This window comes from Chanos chanos, chromosome 15 (assembly GCF_902362185.1).
Source record: "Chanos chanos chromosome 15, fChaCha1.1, whole genome shotgun sequence".
In the NCBI taxonomy this organism is placed as follows: domain Eukaryota; kingdom Metazoa; phylum Chordata; class Actinopteri; order Gonorynchiformes; family Chanidae; genus Chanos; species Chanos chanos.
The window spans coordinates 15,709,866-15,729,865 of NC_044509.1; the positions used below are offsets into that span (position 1 = coordinate 15,709,866).

Consider the following 20,000-nt stretch of genomic DNA (forward strand, 5'->3'; position numbering starts at 1 on the left):
CTATAACGGAGAGACATGACTTTATTCTCAATCATCTAACCCATTCAAGTCAACCCTGTAACAGGGAGACAGGACTCTGTTTCCTTCGTGGATCATCTGACCTATACAAGTCAACCCCGTAACAGAGAGAGATGAAGTTACTACCTCTCTGGATCATCTTAATTAATCAATCTCGGTAATGTCAATTTACTGCTATAAAACCCAAAAGGCTGTGTAAAAAATGTGGAGTCACACATGTCTCAAAAACCCCCCAAAAAAACTCAACCCTCCTCATTTTGCTTCATTTGTGACAAGTTCCTATAAAATGTCTCACTGAATTAGAGTTAAATACACTGGAAATCATTTGTAAACAGGAGAAAGACTAAAGCTGAAATCTGTGGAGGGCGGAGTCTATGCCCCAGTTATTCGCCATAGAATAGACTGTAATTTATGTTCTTTATGTGAACAGCAACAATTCAGAGTTAGGGGATTAACAGCCATTTGGACAAAGGATTCTTTCAGAGTGCTCGCGCAGAATGTGGTAACATTTATGACTCCTTGGCTGTAAAACACCTCAATCCAAACACAGTTATAACTAACCAATGAAATCTGACAGGTTTGGATAAAACCTACATGTTTTAGGCACCAAACTGCAGTATTTATTGGCATCACAGAGAATTTATGTCCCCTCATCTCTGACCGGGTGTTAGCCCTTTTGTGAGGTTGGTTTAAACTCTTAATAGCCACACTGCAGTGGTTCTGAATGTCACGTTTAGCTCCATAATGGAGCTGAATGTGATTAAAAACAGCTTTTACATGGTAAATGTTCATGGGAATTGCGTGCAGGTTTCCATGCTCTGTTTAAAGGCAAGGCAAGACTTAATCTGTTGTGTTGGTAACAAAAGAGAGGGAAGAGAGAGAGAGAGAGAGAGAGAGAGAGCGATTACTCCACATGGAACAAGAGCAAAAGTCAAGGCAGACTGAGCCTCGTTGAGGAAATTTGCACAGTTGCATCTGTTTTGCACAACAAGTGGGTGATTGCAAACTGAAGTAGGAGGATAAGCTGACGACAGGGAATGGAGTCCATTTACTGTAAAACCTGAAAATATTTGTTTAACCCAAAAAAAAAGAAAGAAAGAAAGAAAAAAGAAAAAGCTTTTGAAATTGACAGACTACAGAAAAGGAGCAGTAAATTCCAAATAAATACGATAATTATAAATAAAGTGAGAAACTTCTTTAAGTTACACTTAAATAAATGTCTTGGAGGGTTTTTTTTATCTAGTTTTTGATCTAGTTGATGTAGTTGTACGCTGTTTGATTTTGATATTTCTTGTTCACTTCCAACACTCAGCACCACAAGATTTTTAGTAAAGCACCTGTGTGTTATATAGGTAACAGGTACGCAGGTATACCTTTATTAAGTGGTATGAGAGTAATGGCCGCACTAAGACGTCCACTGCCCAGGCTGACAAGGTGAGGCGCACTTGTTTTCAACTTCAAACCCTTCCCAGTGTCGACGAGATCAAACACTGTCGTCTGTGGTGAAAAAAAAAATAGCAACATTTCAACCAATGAGGATCATCAGTGGCATTTGATATAAAACTGGCTGTTTTTAAAACAAAGGAGTACAGGTTGAGCTGTAAGTTTTAGATTCTGTGCCTCACACTCTGCCTGAGGTGAAAGTGTTTTTGGCAGGTCTGGTTCCAGTTCAGAGTGACAGCCCTGTGAGAGAAGAGAAAAGGGGGCTCTAACGCACACCTACATGAGAGCAGACATTACAAATCACTTGGTGAAAGCAGGAGGAAAAGGCAAAGGAGAAGAACGAAGAGAGAAAAGGACGGAATGTTTTCATTTGACCCCCTGGGACAAACAGAAAAAAGGAGGGTGGAGAGAGAGAGAGAGAGAGAGAGAGAGAGAAAACGAGGGAGGGGGACCTATAAATTGCACAGACGGAAAAACAAATAAAGATTGGAAGGCACTGTGGTTAGAAAAATTTGGTGAGGTTGTGAGATCTGTAGCCAAAATCAACAGACCAAGAAACCCTCAAAAATCAAGGCTAGCTGATTTAGAGACTACACTCAGCAGAAAGCACAGATTGATGAGGGCGGAAGATACCGTTTCCACGGAGACGAACACCTGCCCCAAAACCTACGGCTATTTTCAAAACCTATGGCTTCTTCTTCTTCTTCTCGGCTAAAGAAAAAAAAACCTCTCGCTCGTATGGATCTGGCCTTCAGTCTCCAGCTGTCTTGTTCTCTGGGTGTTTTCCTGTGTGCTGCTGGGAGGAAACTTGGATCATTGGCTGGAGGGGGAGCTCCATCTTTTCCTTTCTTTCATTCCCCATTTCCTGCATCACCCTTCAGTTCCCCTTTAAACTAAAGGCCAACGGTGAGGTCATAAATTCATCCTCTGAGAGAACTGGAGACCCATTAAGCCCCAACTTAAGGGACCAGATTAGGTAGATCAAATCCTTCCCAGTGACAAAAGTAAAAAAAAAAAAAAAAAAAAAAGCGCTTTTGTAATTAAACAATTAAAGTGATGCATGACTCAGCAGTGACTCGGTGGGACTCAGACAAACAAGGGTTCCAATGAAAAGACGTTTGAATTTTAAAAAGCCATTGTGAAGCAACGAACTTAAAACGAAAGCACAAAAGTTTGGTTTATAAGACTACATTTTATTATACACCTTCCACCTTAGTATACATTTGTACAGTTTTGGATATCCTACCAAAAATTCGTTAATTTATTAGGTTTAAGTAGCATCCACACAGAATTAGCATTAATCTGAGACGTCGGGGAATGATTCTCGCTTTAGTGAAAATAGCCGTCGACCCTCGTTAAGGAAATCGGCGTCTAGGGATCGGATTAGCATCAGTGCGGTATAAGACTATTGACATTGTTAACCGAGACATTTCAGGCATGTGACTTTGCGGAAAAGTATCCCTTTAAAAGCCTGAGATTTTCCGATACTACTTTTTTATGAGTTTCACTAAGTGGAAACATGTTGTGGATTCAATTGACCATGTTATCAAAGGCCGTACCACGGTTTTCTCTCACAGTTATCAGGCCTGACGTGTTTACAAATGTAATCTACTTCAATCTACTTCACAACGTTAACTGCCCAAACTAAAATGTCCGAGGGGTAAAGTCGAACGAATAACGAAAGAGTTGTTACTGTTTTAAGAAAGACTCATAAAAGAAAGATAAGCGGGATCGCAATTACTCTTGGTCACGTCAAAATCAAAAGAAGCCACACTTCCTCAGAAAAGCTTAAGTAGTTCCGTGGTACTTCAATATCTGTTCTGGCTGAAGTAAACTGTCATATTTTCAATACCGAGGTGTTGAACTTCAACTAGGGCTCAGAAAGCAAACTCTTCTACTGATATGTAAGCCTGCCTCTAGCATGACGTTTCACTCGCTTCCCCCCCCCCCAGTCTATAGACGGGCTATTGTAGGCGACAGAACTGCCGCTCAGACGACTTATTTTAATACCGGGATGGGAGCCGAAAAAACTGGTTCATAACAACGCGACATTCATGCGCTGGTCTTCATGCGCTGAGCTGTTCATCATTAATATGTAACAGTATCAGAAGAGATCACAGAACCGCTCTAATTTTGCCAACTCGTGGAAAGAACGACTTTTTTTGTCTTTTTGACTGAAAACCACAAACAAGTGCAAAGCGTGCATGCACATACAATCCTGGCCTGTTCCAGAAGTATTGATTAACATAAAATTCTGCACGTGCACATAACTGTCGTAAGAGCTGTCGTGTCAAATGCGTCTGTTGCATAAATAAATGACTTACCATCTTGGCAAGACAATCAACGTCATCCAGATTTGTCTGTTTATGGAAAGTCTGCAAAGTGCAGTGGAACAGGTTGACCTCCAGCGGGTTTGGGTCTCACAACACCTCAGGTTGAAAAGGTGATGCTTCAATTCTTTGTGCTCCACTCTGTCCAGTTTATGATAGGCCTGTTTATTCACAGGAATATTTATGATTGACAGCTCTAAACTACCAGCTGAGTTTAATTTGCAGAGGACATGTTCATTAAGTTGTATTGTTCTGTAGAAGAAAACAGAGACGGAAAGGAAAATGGGGAAGGATCCTAGAAGAGCTGAGTATTTAACTTTAAGTGTTTCCTTACTATCCTAAACGGAAGGATATGTCCCACTGTAAACAGGAAGCATGGGCCCGGCTCTTTCTCAAAAAACCAGGGTAGCACTTGGCTGTAGCTGGGATTGTACTGTGCGTTGGTGCGCCAAACTGGTGAAACCATTGACTTGTCTTGTCTTCATTCTCTCTCTCTCCTCTCCTCCTCTCTCTCTCTCTCTCTCTCTCTCTCGCTCTCTCTCTCTCTCTATCGCTCTCATTCTATATGTCTGTCTCCCTCTCTCTCTGTATGTGTGAGTGTGTGTGTGTGAGAGAGAGAAAGAGATACAGAGAGAGAGAGAGAATGAGAAATTCATATATAAATGTATATAAACAGATAAAATAGCTTCCGTTTTTTCGTTTGTTTGTTTGTTCTTACCACAAAGAGGAAAGTTTACAAATGACTACAAATGAAACTTCACAGTAACAACTAAATAAAACATAACTGGATGTGAATTATATTGTGAACTAAACAAGCAGAATATGTTTTATTTACTGGTGTGGATGATGCAGAAAATCACACTGGTTTCCTAAGGAGTTTAACAGGGTCATTGGATTATCTCTGTTCCTCCTGTCTGCCTTCCGCTAACGGCTGCCCTGATAATGATTCTCATATAATGACCTGTAAACATGTAAACTCTAATTTCCATTCCATTCCATAAGTGAATCGATTGCTTTAGATCTTTTATGTGCGCTGGAGTATGAAGTGGCTGAATAGTAATGTGAAAAAATTACTGTTCTCGCTCCGTTGAGGATACTGGCTCCACCTGCTGGTTATAGGAGTGAACATGCGCACGTCTCGTGGACCATAGGCTGTGAAGCCTGACTCTGTGAGATGCTTTTCATCGCTTTATATATGGTTGTTCAAATTCAGAGGTTGAAGAGACAAAAGACGCTGAACTGAGTGGCAGGGCAAGTACATTATGTGGGGCCGTAATCCTTAAGTGTTATGTTATAATTTGGTGCTTCAGTATGCAAAGTGCAGGGTGTCTACTGTGGGTTTGTTAACTCTCTGTAGTTTATCATTAGTATAGTTAATAGAGCATGCTAAGCTAATGACCAGAGGTCGTGTTACTAATATACAGTATCAAAATCTTGGAGTCAAGATTTACAGCCTGTTACACTCATACATATACTGTATAATTTCCAAGAGATTTGACTCAATGATGTTACTTAAACTGCATCATAGATATTTATGTTTTGACTGATTATTCATATAATGATTTACTTTAAAGAACACAAGTTTTCCTCACAGGAGGGAAAATACAGATCATCCGCAATAATACTTGCGATTTGAATGAGTTTGTATGATTTAAAAAAAAACCCAGACAGATTTACACAACATGAGTATTTTACGAGGAGAAATTAGAAGAACATGCACAGAAATTTTTGTGTCATCATGCAAAAAGGAAATGTGACGTCACTCCTTTACCTAAAAACTCAAAGGACACCCCAGTGTAAATAACACGAATTTTGTTATAATTCTTTGTGCAGGCTTTTTTTTTTTTTTATATACCATTTTATTTAGGATAAAACTGGAGTAAAAACTGTATCATCAGAGACACGGCAAATCGGCTCTGTGTCCAAAGACACATCTGGTTTTTATTTCTGCTCACTGTCGTGTCCTTTGTTGGATGAAGTCTACGTGCTCAGGTTTCCATGGTAGAAACCTGTCCCGAATTAAAAGGGACAGAACCTCGCCAGCAGGAGTCCAGTCCCTGATGAGGATCGAATTAGAAAAAAAAAAACAAAAACTGATGTGCGTTTGCAGATAACGTTGTAAATTCTGCATGTCATGGAAGTCGCTTTGGATAAAACCATCTGTAAATGAATAAATGAAAAGTAGATGTGAGTGGATAACCAGATTTGTTCAAGCACCAGTCCAGTTTGGTCTATTCGGATTATTATTGATTTATTCATTTATTACAAGTCACCTGAAACCTTTGATTTGTGATATCATGAATACCATGGCAAACCGACTCCTCAATGCCAAGTTCACTCTGAGCTCTTCTGCGTTCTAGCTACTACATCATTTCCTGTAAGAGAAGGCTCAGACATGGACAAAAGATGCACGTGTGTATCAGCTCTCAGATTATTTGGTGTAGTTTCGTTATTATCAACATTTTGTGGTCTTGCTGTATCACCCAGGTTGTGTGGTTGACGGTAACGCGTTGATTCCTGGTATAGCTGATTCTGAGAATTCATCTCCACTGGTGTAGAATGCCTGATTGCCTCTGAGTACAAGTGAACTCGGATGGATTATTTTCCAGAACAAATGAATTTGATGCTCCATCCCTCAGTGTAGTGTGAACTGATGCATTGCCTCTTAGCGTAAGTGGGCTTGGATCCTCTTTGTTGGTGGTGATGACATTAGCACATTGCTTTCTGATACATGATTGGCTGGGGCACTACTACTTGATGTGCATTGTACAAATACATCATTTGCTGGTACAGGAGGTCTCAGGATGTCGTCACTGAGTCCATGAAGAAGTTTGTGTCTGAGGTTTCAGTGAATCATTGCCTGTTGTGTCTAACTTTTCCACGTTAGTCTCTGATCTATCTGCTCCCACTGCTGTACCTCCTGGCTCATCTGGTTCTTGTCTATCAAGCATTGGCATTTCTGCAAGGAAACAAAACTAAATTTGTAACAAAACTCTCATTCTTTTGTAGAGCCCAGGTATATGTTTCTTGTTGTTGTTATTGTTGTTGCTGTTGTTGTTGTTGTTGTTGTCTGTTTTCTTTTTAATTTGTGTTTTGATTGAAGAATCGTTGAATACCTATCATTGGGGTGCTTGAGCTGGTTCTTTTCCTTCCATCTATGTTGGTATGTATGAATCTCTCCCCTGTTGTAAGAATGGAGTCCATTAACAATGCTCTTCAATGCTCTTAACCCAAGAACACAGCAGTTATGGCTTTGAAAACAACAAAAACGTCAAACAGTGACCTTTACCTCTTTCCCTGGAACATCGTGGAATGACCACAGATAATGTCAGCAGGAGAATGGCAACAGATGCAGCTGTTCCCCACCATGATCTCTTACAAACCCGCTCATCCTCGTCTGTGAAGAAAAGAGAAACACGTTCAGCCAAAACAGCCCAAATATTACAAAGCTTTTGTCATTCCCTGCCATGTCAGAAGAGCGCTCTTTAATCAGTTAATTTACTGATTTATCGACTCTGGGACTGTTCCGTGAAGAACAGACTGTGAGACGTACCTGTCACACGAATGGTGATGTTAACCCGGGTTTGGACCATGTGCCTGGTCTGAAGCCTGAGAATGTGCAGTGTAAGTTCCACTATGTTCTGAACTCTCTGGGTTCAGCAGCAGAAGAGATCCATTGCCGTTCTGAGCCTGCTCTTGGTCCAACGCGGCCCTGTTTTCCCAAAGGTTAAAGGTCCGATGGGAGCGGCTATCGTACGTGAAAATGATCGCGGGCTCAGCGGTACCGGTGAAGGTCCAGGAGAGGGTGAAGTTCTGACGAGTCTGCGGCACGATGCAGGGAATGAGCAGTTCCCGCCCCTCCTCACTAAACAACTCATCTGAAAAATAAACACAAAGGTGTTTTATCCCAATACCACAACAGTATTTTACCAATGCAAACCACACACGTCGTAACAATAGGGGGATGGTTTGCTTTTGCAGCAGGTGAGTCAAGAATTCAAGCTGAAGAGAGAGAACCAGTCCATGTTCTTCTATGGGATGATCAAGCTCTCGACTTGCAAGGATCAGAACAATAAGAAATTTCTTATCTTCTTATCATCTTTGACCATCAGTGGAAATATGTAGGCCACACCCTGAATTCCCTCAGAAAGGTCAAATTTGCTGTGGCTATGCATCTTTTGATTCTAAAAAATAGAGGATTCTTGAGCAGGAGCACCTATGTCAAGGTGAAGTATTTTTAATCAGCCTTGAGCCGTCATGCAGGTCAGGCTGCGTCATTTATACCTTGCTGTCTCAATGAGGATGTCCACACCTGGGTTTCATCCGCAGAGATGATGGAGCAGAAGTAGGCATGGTCAGAGATGTTACCCAGAATCCTTACTGTGCTCTCCACCGTGTACAGGCCCTGGAGTCGGTGGTTTTTTCGGGTGGAGTTTCGAAGGCTGCCAGGATCATCGACGGGCGGGTCAGTGGACCAGGACACGTCGGGCGCCGGATAAATGTTTGTGAGACAGCAGGTGAACCATCTCGTCTGTTGTCTCTATTCTCACCAACTGGATCGGGGCTTATATGGACAGAGAAGGCTGTTAGTAATTAGCTGATTGGATCACATTCCCATTGAGATAGCAGACAGATAACATAAACAAATGTCAGAGTCATAGAAAGAACAATGATACACTCTCCAAATTGTCCTGGTCACTGCCCCTTCATCAGTGATATATGGGGATAGGTTCCTTGCTGATTCCTTTATATTAATCCCGCACCAATCCCCAGTTGTGCAGTGTTGGTGAACAAAAAAATGTAGACATAAATCCCCCTTACACATGCAGCTTTATCAGGAAATGTCCTGGCAATTTTCTGGAACAATATTGTGTGTGAATGCGAGCCCGAATCAAAATTCCAGAGCAGTTGATTGGGCAATTTTCTGAACAACACCTAGTAACCTTTCCGGAAAAACCTCCGGATAGACTCAAGTGTGAACGGAGATGGAGATCTTATATAGAGATGTTCCCTTCCTACCTTTTACTCCAACGTTGATGAAGTCTCCTGGTTGCCTTTTCTGGTGCTGGTGTAGCATTTGTATCTGCCCTTGTCCTGAACTTTGACCTTCCTTAGCAGGCGAGCCGAGGCGTTCCCATGGGCGATCTGAGAGTTAAACAGATAGATGTCCTGCCACTGAATGTTTGTCTGGCGCCCAAACTGGTTCATTTGTGGTAGTAGTAGCTGTGAACTGGATCTGTTGCTTGTACCAGTGGATGACAACGGCCCCCGTGGGTCCTGAAAACTGCAGGGCAGCATGCAGTCCTCGTGGAAGAGACAGGTCACATCGGGCATCTAGGGGGCTAAAGGTTAATGTGGAAAGGCGCTAAAAAACAATTAACCTTACACCCAAATTCACCAGTGTTTAAATAAACTCTGAGAGTGTTGGGAATGTCCCTCAGGGAGAGTGTAAACACTCTCAAGAGTTATTTGACGAGAACAAACTACTGGAGTATGTAGTGCAACTTTAACTAACACTAACGTCAGTGTTAACATCAGCATGAAGCGAAAAATAGACCACGAAATTGATAAAAAGGAGCAAGGATTTTGTTTCGACATAGCACGAATAAACTTTTCCGCTTAATCAAGCGTTTCTCAGGACGCCGTTGGCTCAGAGCTCTCGGGGAGGAGTAGCAGATAAATGAGTAACAGCCTGTTTTTGGTTTTTTCTTCCTTTCACCTCAGGCATTAATCTGAGACTAATGCACTTTCCTACATCCCCCAGCTCTGGTCGGGGCACTGGACCGTGGACTGTGGTCTCATTTTAACACCCTAACAGTGTGAGTTATGAGGAGACAGCTCAAACTCTTCACACATCAGACCGCTCATATCAGCTTTGACTATGGATGTTCGCATAGTTTTTTCCATCCCTGACAAAAAGCCTAACTGAAAATGCATGAAAGCAACAGTTTTAAAAAACATTTAATTTTCATGCATCTGTACTTTCTTTCTTTCTTTCTTTTCAAATCTTCGAATAAACTTGTTGTAAATCTGGAAATTTAAAACCATTTTCCATTCACTTCTGGCTTTGTTTTTTTTTCTTTCTTTCTTCCTTTTTTAGGAGATTGTTATCATTGTAATGTTTTCTACTTCTGCCTAATAAAATAACTGTACTCATTCTGTCAAGTACATGCCTTTAAAAGGTTTCATTCAAGAACAGAAAAAGCACTGCGTATACCACTTTTGCAAATCGAAGTTGCAGTGAACTCTTTAAAATGCATCTCATTTTAAAATGCACTCTTTACAAAGCATTGCTTGGCAGGTCCATAAATACTTCGGAGCCCAAAAGCTAAGGCAAATCACGTATGCTGCAGAGACTCGAGTGCTTTAAAACTAAAGTGCTAATGCTATCGATCTGACTGCCGTAGCTGGGTCATTTTCCCAGTTTTCCCAGTGATGACTCTGTGAAAGGGAGTCCAGTATGTGTAGGAGGCTTGAGACTTACCTTTAGAGTCTGTGAGACACAGTGTCCTCAGAAACACCAAGGCCAGGGCAGCAGCTAAAGGATGTATCGCCATGGCAGTGAGACTTATGCTGATGCTCGTTTGCTCAAACATAAATGACCGTGTGGTGAGACTGTCTCTGTGTGAGTGTGCGTGTGTGTGTGTGTGTGTGTGAGACAGAGAGAGAGAGAGAGAGAGCGAGAGAGAGAGAGAGCACTTTGTGGTTAAAACTTTAACCAGACTGTTCATGAGGGCCAATAAGTGTTGCTGTAGTCTTGTCACAGCTTGTAATTATATAAGTAATAAGTAATAACACAGAAGAACTACTGATTCATGCGTTTAACCCCTTCAGAAGGAACAAAATATGTTAATGTTCATTCAGTGTTAATAAGTCAAACAAATGTACGATTTTTTCTCTAGGGCATGAGCAGTTTCTCCCAGCAGTGTGAAGAAGAAGAAGAAGAAGAAGAAGAAGAAGTACTTTTATGGTCACACAGTCACATGAGAGCAGTGAGCAGTGAAATGCAGCCTCTGCATTTAACCCATCCTAAAACATCAGTGTGCGCACGCACACACACAGGAGCAGTGGGCACACACACATACTATGAGCTAGGAGCAGTGGGGCACACACACATACTATGAGCTAGGAGCAGTGGGCAGCCGTAGGCACCTGGGGATCAACTCCAGGTCTTTTTTCCAGTGCTTCGGTCAAGGTCACTGACAGGAGTACTAATCCTAGCATACGTGTCTTTGATGACGGGATGGAGGCCGGTCAAACCCAACTGCACACAGAAAGGATGTGGGTACGGCCTTTTTTGCTGTGAGGCAACAGTGCTAACCACCGAGCCGATCGGTGAAGTGTGTTGTGTGTGTGTTGTGTGTGTGTGGGTGGGTGGGTGTGTACTTGTACAGCTATCCTTGTGAGGACCATTTGAGTGTTAGACTTTGGGAGTGAGGACACTTTGGAAAGTGAGGACATTTTGGCTGGTCCTCACTTCTTCAAAGGGCTGTTTGAGGGTTAAGTCTTGGTTTTGGGTTCAGGTTAGAATTGGGTTAGGTTAGGGTTGGGTAAGGAGCATTTAGTTGTGATGGTTGAGGTTAGGGTAAGGGAATAGGGAGTGCATATGTCAATGAGTGTTCTCACAAAGATAAAGGTACAAGTGTGTGTGTGTGTGTGTGTGTGTGTATGTGAGAGAGAGATAAATTGTTTTGTGTGTATACCATTTTGCTGTGACGTTCTGGTGGACCAAATGTCCCCATAAGATTATAAATATCTCACAACTGGTGGCCTTATAGGGACATTTGCTCTTTAGTCCTTGATGGGAAAACTGTTATTTTCAAATGTTGGTTGTTGTTGTTAAAACAAAACATTTCTTGGTTATGATCAGGATGAGGGTTACGGTAGATAATTAAATTTTAATTTGAGTAAAATGAAGGTCAGTAGGAATGTCTCACTAAAGGACAATTTTGTGTGTGTGTGTGTGTGTGTGTTATGTGAAATAATGAAAATTACATGAGAAGTTCTTATCCTTCTTTTTATTCAAAATGACACAAGTACTGTAAACCCACAAAAGTTGTTTTTTTTTATTTATGACACATTGATTTGAAACAACAAAACTAAATGTCTCATCGTCTCTCGACCAGCTTTGGATGGCAGCTCCATTTCATGAACATAAATTAAAAAAAAAATTTTTTTTTGCTGGTTAATGGTTCAGTCCAGCACAGAACACAGACCCACTACAGAGCCGTGCATGGCTGTCTCTCCCCGTATGGATGACACAGTGAAACACGTTAATGTCACATCATTGGCCTGCTGAGGAGTTTGACCTCCGGCGTTCTCTCAGAATTCCTCTCCACTCGTCTTCTTCCCCGGGTTAAGTGTGATCTTTAATATTGTATAAGTGGCTGTTGTCTGGCAGTGTACAAAAGGAGAAACAGACAGTCATTAATTACCGAGTTACAAGCCAGGAGTGGCTTCCAGAACTGTACAGACATAAGATGAGTGTGGACCGTGTGACCCAGCAGTTAAAGGGGTAAGTCTCTTAGACTGTGCCAGGCCCCAAAAACAAACCATTACAAGATACTGTAGGTCTAATGCTACAGGTTTTTTTTTTTTTTAATTAGCTATTATTATTTTTATTTTTTTTTTCATTAAAAAGCAAATCTAAAAAAACTGAATCAGAAATGTAGACTCTTCCAAGTCTAAATTAATGTAACGTGTTCATCGTAATTTTTCAGAGTGGAATCCCATGGGGTATTTGGAACTCGTTTTGTGTTTTTCATAGCCTTCTGAATTTACATAGGCACTCACACAGAAAATAAATTAAATATGGTTTGAAATAGCCTGAGTGAAAGGTAAACACACAGACAGATGAAAGAAGGAGGAGTGAGAGTGAGCATACCGGCTTGCATGGGCTGCATTTCTGTGTCGTCCAGAGCGGTTCGCCGAGACGAGTTCGACTTTCCTGACGGGAACAGACGTTAGCAGAAATCATCAGATACCTCAAACATAAGTACAGTAAAGCTGTACTTAGCTGATCAGTAAACATGTTACAGTTTTCTTACGACAGTTTAACGTTTTTGCGTTCTTATACTATGAATGGCAGTTACTCTGGGTTTCATCTGTAAACGGGAGGCTGTTTATTCGTGTAATCCATCTTTCTCGTTGTTTTTCTACCTAGTATATTTTCTGCGTACGAGCACAACAGCAGCAACTATGGCCACCAGTCCCACCACCACAACAATCACCACAGTCCAGTGTTACTGTCATCTGTCCGTCAAAAACAGAGAAAACAGACCGGTCCAAGTTTAGCAACGGTCGTGTGAACAAAAGCCAAAAAACCCAGGGTGGCGTAAGTCAGCCCTTTATTGTTTATGACAAGGGTATAATACAGCTTCCCACGGTTCATGCTTTATATGGTAGCGCTCTGTTTGACACAACATTGTCCTTGGACAATAACTGTCCAGGATGAAAAATGAAAGGTTTCATTGGTAAGAGCACAATAATATCAACTTTATATTTTAATGGGTATTTGTAACTTTGTAACTTTTGTGAAATATTATGAAGAATAATCAATCTAGTGGTTTGTTTTGGGTTGTTAGGTTAGATGGCTTGCTGTCACATGTTAGCCTTAGCTTGTGTGTCTGTGTGTGTGTGTGTGTGTGTGTGTGTGTACTTCATTATTGTGACATTGTTTGGTATAAGAAATTGCAAGTGTGTGTGTGTACGTGTCGTGTGTGTGTGTGTACCTTGTTTCTGTGACATTGTTTGGTATAATAAATTGTTGTCTGACATCACCTTAGCTATGCATGTGTCATATGTATTCATTATGCAAGTCACTATGAGTAAAAGAATCAGCCTGATAAATAAACATAAATGTAAACAATAATAATATGAACAATTCACACGGTGGACAGTAATCCTGTACCTTCCTGGGGAGCTGTCCTTAGTGCAGAGATGTTGACTTGGGCTTGGACCAGATGTCTGATCTGGAAGCCTGAAAACTCACAAGTGTAGATGCCACTGTCTTCAGAGTTCTTTGTCTTTAACAGCTGCAGTGATCCGTCTCCAGTCAAGACCTGGTCCTGGTCCAGTCTGGCCCGACTGCCCCAGGAGTTGGAGATGTGGTGCGTCTGGCTCTCGTAGCTGAGGACGTTCGTGGGCGTGCTGGTTCTGGTGAAAGTCCAGGAGAGGTTGAACTTCTGGAGGTTTTTTGGGGCCGCGCACGGAATGGTCAGATCTCGCCCTTCCTCTCCAGTCAATTCTGACGTTTTTATTTTGAAAAACAAACAAACAAAAAAAACTCACCTCTCAGGAGACAGCTTACGCTTACTGCTCATTAATGATGTGCTACAGCAGACACTAGGTGGCGATATATCATTCAGTTTAAAGAACAAGTGCCTGCTGCCCGCTCTCACTGGCGTTTTCTTACCTGCCTGCAGCAGTGAGGCCGTCCTATCTCTGCCTGCCGTATTTGGAGATGACAGAGCAGATGTAAGTCATGTGTGAGCTCCTGCCTTGCGTTTTCAGCAGGCTCTCCACAGAGAACAGGCCCTCGCTGTCGGGCGACATCCGGGTGAGGGGACGCAGTGCGTCGGGGGGAGACCTGGGCTCGGTGGACCACTGGACCAGCGGGGCAGGGTAGACACCCTTTGACGTGCACTGCACCTCCTCCCCGGGCCTGGTTTCTATGGTGACCGTCCTGATGGGAGCTACAGTAACAAAACAGTTGGAACAAATTCCTTAGCGCACTCTGTGTGTGTGTGTACAGTTTGGACAGCTGAAATAATCTTGGTTTCTCTCACAAGCCAATAAAGCTGTCACGTCAATATATACAACCTTCCACTTCACGAGAACAAAGGACTCCTGGACTTCGCCGGTGGAGTTGACCTGACACTTATAACGGCCCCTTGTCCCTGATGCTACACTGCCTTATGTGAGAGAGGCGTTGCCGTGGGAGACCTGGTCTTGGAAGAGGGACACGTTGCTGTCGTCTGGCTGGTCCTCGCCTTCCGCAAAACTGTGGACGAGCGCCCCCTGCTGGTACCACTTGATGACTGCATCTCCAGAATAAGTGAAATTGCAGGGAAGAATGCAGTTCTTGGAAAAGAACACAAGTCACATAAACGTCTAGGAGAGCGGGAGAAAAACAACCAAAAAAAGAGAAGAGAATTGGAGTGGCGGTGAAGACTTTGTGTTCAGAGCTGTTGCAAGCATAAGCCGTGTAATATTCATAACTTTTTTTTTTTTTTTTTTGCAGTGAATTGAAAGCCTCTCGGCGTTTCTGTTTGCGAATATGGCCGTGGCTTTAGGAAGCTGCTAGCACTACATTCGGGTCGTCTTTTTTGCCGCGCTATTATTACGACATTACTGTTGGTTCTGGGGACTGTCAATGTGACCTAGCACGAGGCTTCTGCCAGACACCAGTCACCCTCAGGAGCTCCACCAATTATGGACATGAAATACTACAACTCAATAGGGAGTGAAAGGCTTTTTTTCCCTTTTAAATATTTATTTAATATTTATATACACAGCTTAAATTCCTGGAAACGCTGTTCCTGTTTTTCAAAATTCAAAGTTCCTCTCACATGATTCTGTGGAAAACTCTTTTATTTCAGGACATTTTTCTGTCCCTTTTTCTTTCTTTCTTTCTTTCTTTGAAGTGTTTATTTGTAGTGCAAAGACAAACAGTTTGAGGAATGTGTACACACACACTGAGAGTTGAAAAAAAGAAGTTTAAACAATGATAAACTCTCATCTCTCTCAGACAATCACCACGTCCTCCACTTCCCCCCCTGAGGTAAAACCTCTGAATTTTGGTCACATCAGAGTTTACTCTTATCAGAGGAAATCTTTACTCTCAGAATGTGTAAACCGACCACCTGCTGTTTCCTGCTTTAAACTGGTCACACTTCTCTCACACCATTCTTTTCCCTCGGCTGTGAGACAGCATTTTCGCTCCTTGTTCTCGCCGAAAGTTCCTGGCTTTGTATGAATGACAGCGTGAATTTAAAGTCTTTTTCTGAGGCCGGCTCCAGTGGATTAGCATCAAACCAGTTAGCTCTAACTTAGCGTCAGTTGGCGTTGAGACGCTGATGAATGATTGGGTTAGCATTGAACTCATTAGCTCTAACTTAGCATCAGTTGGCGTTGAGACGCTGATGAATGATTGGGTTAGCATTGAACTCATTAGCTCTAACTTAGCATCAGTTGGCGTTGAGACGCTGATGAATGATTGGGTTAGCATTGAACTCATTAGCTCTAACTTAGCGTCAGTTGGCGTTGAGACACTGATGAATGAGTGGGAGATTCTGTGTTCTCTGAAGAATATGTTCAGTGAGGTCATTTCCTCATCTGATCAGTTTCTTTGTGTCTACCATATGTTATAATGAGAACATGAGAGCATGGCACAGGATGTGGGTTTCCAGTATTACTAAGGCCTTTAGTAGACTTAACCCAGGGCATGTTTCAGTAGATGATTCATTATATCAGGATAATTACAGTTGAGACCAATTATATAAACAAATGAAATCTGTGTTACAGTCAGAGTCTGGAGCAGCATGCCTCCGTGTGTGTGTGTGTGTGTGTGTGTATGTGTACTTATATCCCCTGTCAAAATCCCCCCTTCTTTTCTGTTGATGGTGTTAATGTCATAATTTCTCAAGTGTAAAAAGCCTATTTATCTCCCTAGGTGCGCTGAGACAGAAAAGTTCACTAATCTCTCCTAGAACCGAATACGGGCGACGCGCCATCCCGAACTTGCAGCACCTTTCCAAGTTCCCATCTCCTACCAGAGCAAACAGAGCAGAACCTGACCGTCTGACTGCATTCCTGGGACAGAATGCCCTCTGAGGACTCGTGCCTGCTGCAGTCTGAGCTTTACGTGCACGGACACCAGAATCCATCTGCCCAGTGCAGAGAGGGAAAACTGTACGCATCTTATTGTCACCATTACCGATACAGTTATCAACATCTGACCCATCTACAGCTGCATTAATGAACACAGCAGAGCAGCTACAAAACACAGCATCAGTTTGATTTGTTGGCATTAGATGTTGAATAAAACAAACATCTGCGAATTAAAACTTTTTTTCGCTTTGGAAGGTGCAGTTGACTAAATTCAGATGCCTATGACCTAGAATCCAGGTTTGTGACTCATGAAACAGGAGCCATGAATGGGATAGTTCGATAATTAATACAACAGGATTATTGAATGGGTTGTTTTGATAAGATATGAAAGTCCATTAGCAAGGACAATGGCAGGTATTCCCTACAGCATGGTACGGATTAGCCAGGCCGACCTTTGATCCTGCTTTAAAAGCATACGCTCTGTTAAAAGTCGAAAGAAAAAACGTTAACCTTACCTGGTATCTTACATTCCCCCAGCAAAAGAATCCATAACACAGCACACGTCTGAATGAGTCTCCCAGACATTCTTTTCCCTCACCGAAAATCACTTTCACATGAGAGCACATCCAAGCACACACACACACAGACACACACACACACACGCACGCAGAGACTCGTCTCCTAGGAGCGTAATTGAACTCAGCTGGCCCGCGAGGTTGTATTGTATGTCAGTTTCTCACAGGGATGTCCTTGTAAAGCCCAGGTTCTGAATCCGCTCGGAGAGAAATTCTCTCAGGAGTCCGGCAGGGCTTTTTTGGTTTTTCCCCGGGATGAAAGTTGGTCTCCCAGTCGACAAGAAGTTCTGAGTGAGAAGAGAACACTCACTGTGTCTCCTCTGAGTCAGAGGTGTGTTTGTGTGTGTGTGTATGTGTACGCGCACAAACGTGTGTGTGTGTCTATGAGTGGGAGAGAGAGAGAGAGAGAGAGGGAGAGAGAGAGAGAGAGAGAGAGAGAGAGAAGAAATACAGGTTAGCCCACACCCCTTAAAAGGAAACAATTCATGAATCATGACAGGCAAATAAAAAAAAGAAAAAGTGAACCATTTCTAGCTTGTGTGTGAACATTGCTCCTTTTCTCCTACCAACTCACAGGTCCCACTTCAGTTCCTTCACATTTTCATTTCTTCTTTCAAAGACTTTGTTCCACAAACCCATATCATGACTCTCCTGTCACATGTCTGAGGCTAAGGCAATTGGTAAAACGCAGATGTGATACCGGCGTCTGCATTTCTGAGAAGTCTCATTGAGAGAGCTACTGGTATTCAGCAGTTCTGAGCAAGTTGTGGTGGAGGCCTTGCAAAACAATGTCTGAGTATCTAGGACTGACAGATGCTCACAGAGAAAAGCCCTGGGGTTTTTCTCAGAATGGTGTATGTCTGTGTGTGCGTATGTGTGTCTGTGTGTCTGTGTGTGTTTTCAGGGGTTTTTTTCACTGAGAGGACGTGTGACACCTGGCTCAGTGGGTGTAGTCTGAACAACGAAAAGAATAATTCCCTTAGACCTGTCTGAGTATGTCAAGTTTGGATCCCGTTCATTCTACTCAAAGAGGCGTTTTGAAATTTAGGGTCTGTTCTCTTACTTACACAGGGGTCACCATAGGTCACTGTCATCTCTAACAATGGATGCATTAAAACCATGACATCTAGATTTACAGTATCTGCCATGCTTATCTGGTCTGAGGAACTTTCCGCCAGTTAAAAATAAATGATCTGATCACTCCATTCCCTCTCTGCTTGGCTCCTTTTTTCCTCCCTGAAGAGGTGAGCCTGGTGGATTCATCAGTAAACTTTAAGGAAAAATGGAAACAAAAGGAATTTGTCTCTGATATGATTTCAGAGCAGGCAAGATTTTACAAGTCATAGCAGACTCCCATGCAAAGGTTATGTTGTAGTAAGTGTGTATGTTGTAGTAAGTGTTTGTATCACTGTATATTGTCATTGATGTTGTAGTAGGTGTATGTATCGCTGTATGTTGTAGTTGATGTTGTAGTAAGTGTATGTATTACTGTATGTTGTAGTTGATGTTGTAGTAAGTGTGTGTATTACTGTATGTTGTAGTTGATGTTGTAGTAAGTGTATGTATCACTGTATGTTGTAGTTGATGTTGTAGTAAGTGTATGTATTACTGTATGTTGTAGTTGATGTTGTAGTAAGTGTGTGTATTACTGTATGTTGTAGTTGATGTTGTAGTAAGTGTGTGTATCACTGTATGTTGTAGTTGATGTTGTAGTAAGTGTATGTATCACTGTATGTTGTAGTTGATGTTGTAGTAAGTGTATGTATCACTGTATGTTGTAGTTGATGTTGTAGTAACTGTGTGTATTACTGTATGTTGTAGTTGATGTTGTAGTAAGTGTGTGTATCACTGTATGTTGTAGTTGATGTTGTAGTAAGTGTATGTATCACTGTATGTTGTAGTTGATGTTGTAGTAAGCGTGTGTATCACTGTATGTTGTAGTTGATGTTGTAGTAACTGTATGTATCACTGTATGTTGTAGTTGATGTTGTAGTAAGTGTGTGTATTGCTGTATGTTGTAGTTGATGTTGTAGTAGGTGTATGTATCGCTGTATGTTGTAGTTGATGTTGTAGTAAGTGTATGTATCGCTGTATGTTGTAGTTGATGTTGTAGTAAGTGTATGTATCGCTGTATGTTGTAGTTGATATTGTGGTAAGTGTGTGTATCACCGTATGTGATGCGTTATATGAGTTTTCTGTGTGACGTCCACTGGGAGGAGTAGTGGATGTGACAAAACAGAGACTGGTAATCCTGCCATGCTGCCGATGGCCAGGGGTTGGCGTGTGTGAGGGACAGAGGGGCACGTGCATGACGTCTCTGAGGTAGCAGAACCAATGCCTGGCCTCAAATCAAATGGTAATCCCAGATTACAGAAACATGCCACTGGGCCTGGATTAGGCTCTGGCAGCTTCAATTTTATTATTGATTCTTTGCCATGCTTTCTCTCTCCCTCTCTCTCCCCCTCTCTCCCTCTCTCTCTCTCTCTCTCTCTCTCTCTTTTAGCCGCCTTATCTGAGACTGTCGTGTCCCTGTATTTCTTTTTCTTTTTCTCCACCACTTCATCACTGACTGTTTACTTCACTTTCTTCTGTTTCTTTTCTGACCTGTTCCTTTCTTTGGTGTTTAGAGGACTGTATCTCTAGGACTGTACACTGATCATTTCTGTCATTTTTTTTACGAAAAGCTTCCACGCTTTGGTGGTGACATATTTTAAACTCATTTCTATTCAGTTTGAATCTACATGTTGTACATTCCCCTGGATATGGGTCTCTATTAAATAAACAAAATTGTAAATGCAAGTGT

General features: G+C 42.0%; 1 protein-coding gene across 1 annotated transcript in view; it reads right to left on the reverse strand.

Moving 5' to 3' along the window:
- Window positions 1–12,946: 12,946 nt before the first annotated feature.
- Window positions 12,947–20,000, reverse strand: part of LOC115828321 (CD276 antigen) — a 9,477-nt gene continuing 2,423 nt past the window's right edge. The window contains 5 exon segments of the mRNA XM_075353623.1: window positions 12,947–13,026; window positions 13,702–14,037; window positions 14,206–14,233; window positions 14,235–14,526; window positions 14,620–14,884. Of these exon segments, the coding sequence (XP_075209738.1) occupies window positions 12,947–13,026; window positions 13,702–14,037; window positions 14,206–14,233; window positions 14,235–14,526; window positions 14,620–14,884 (1,001 nt within the window).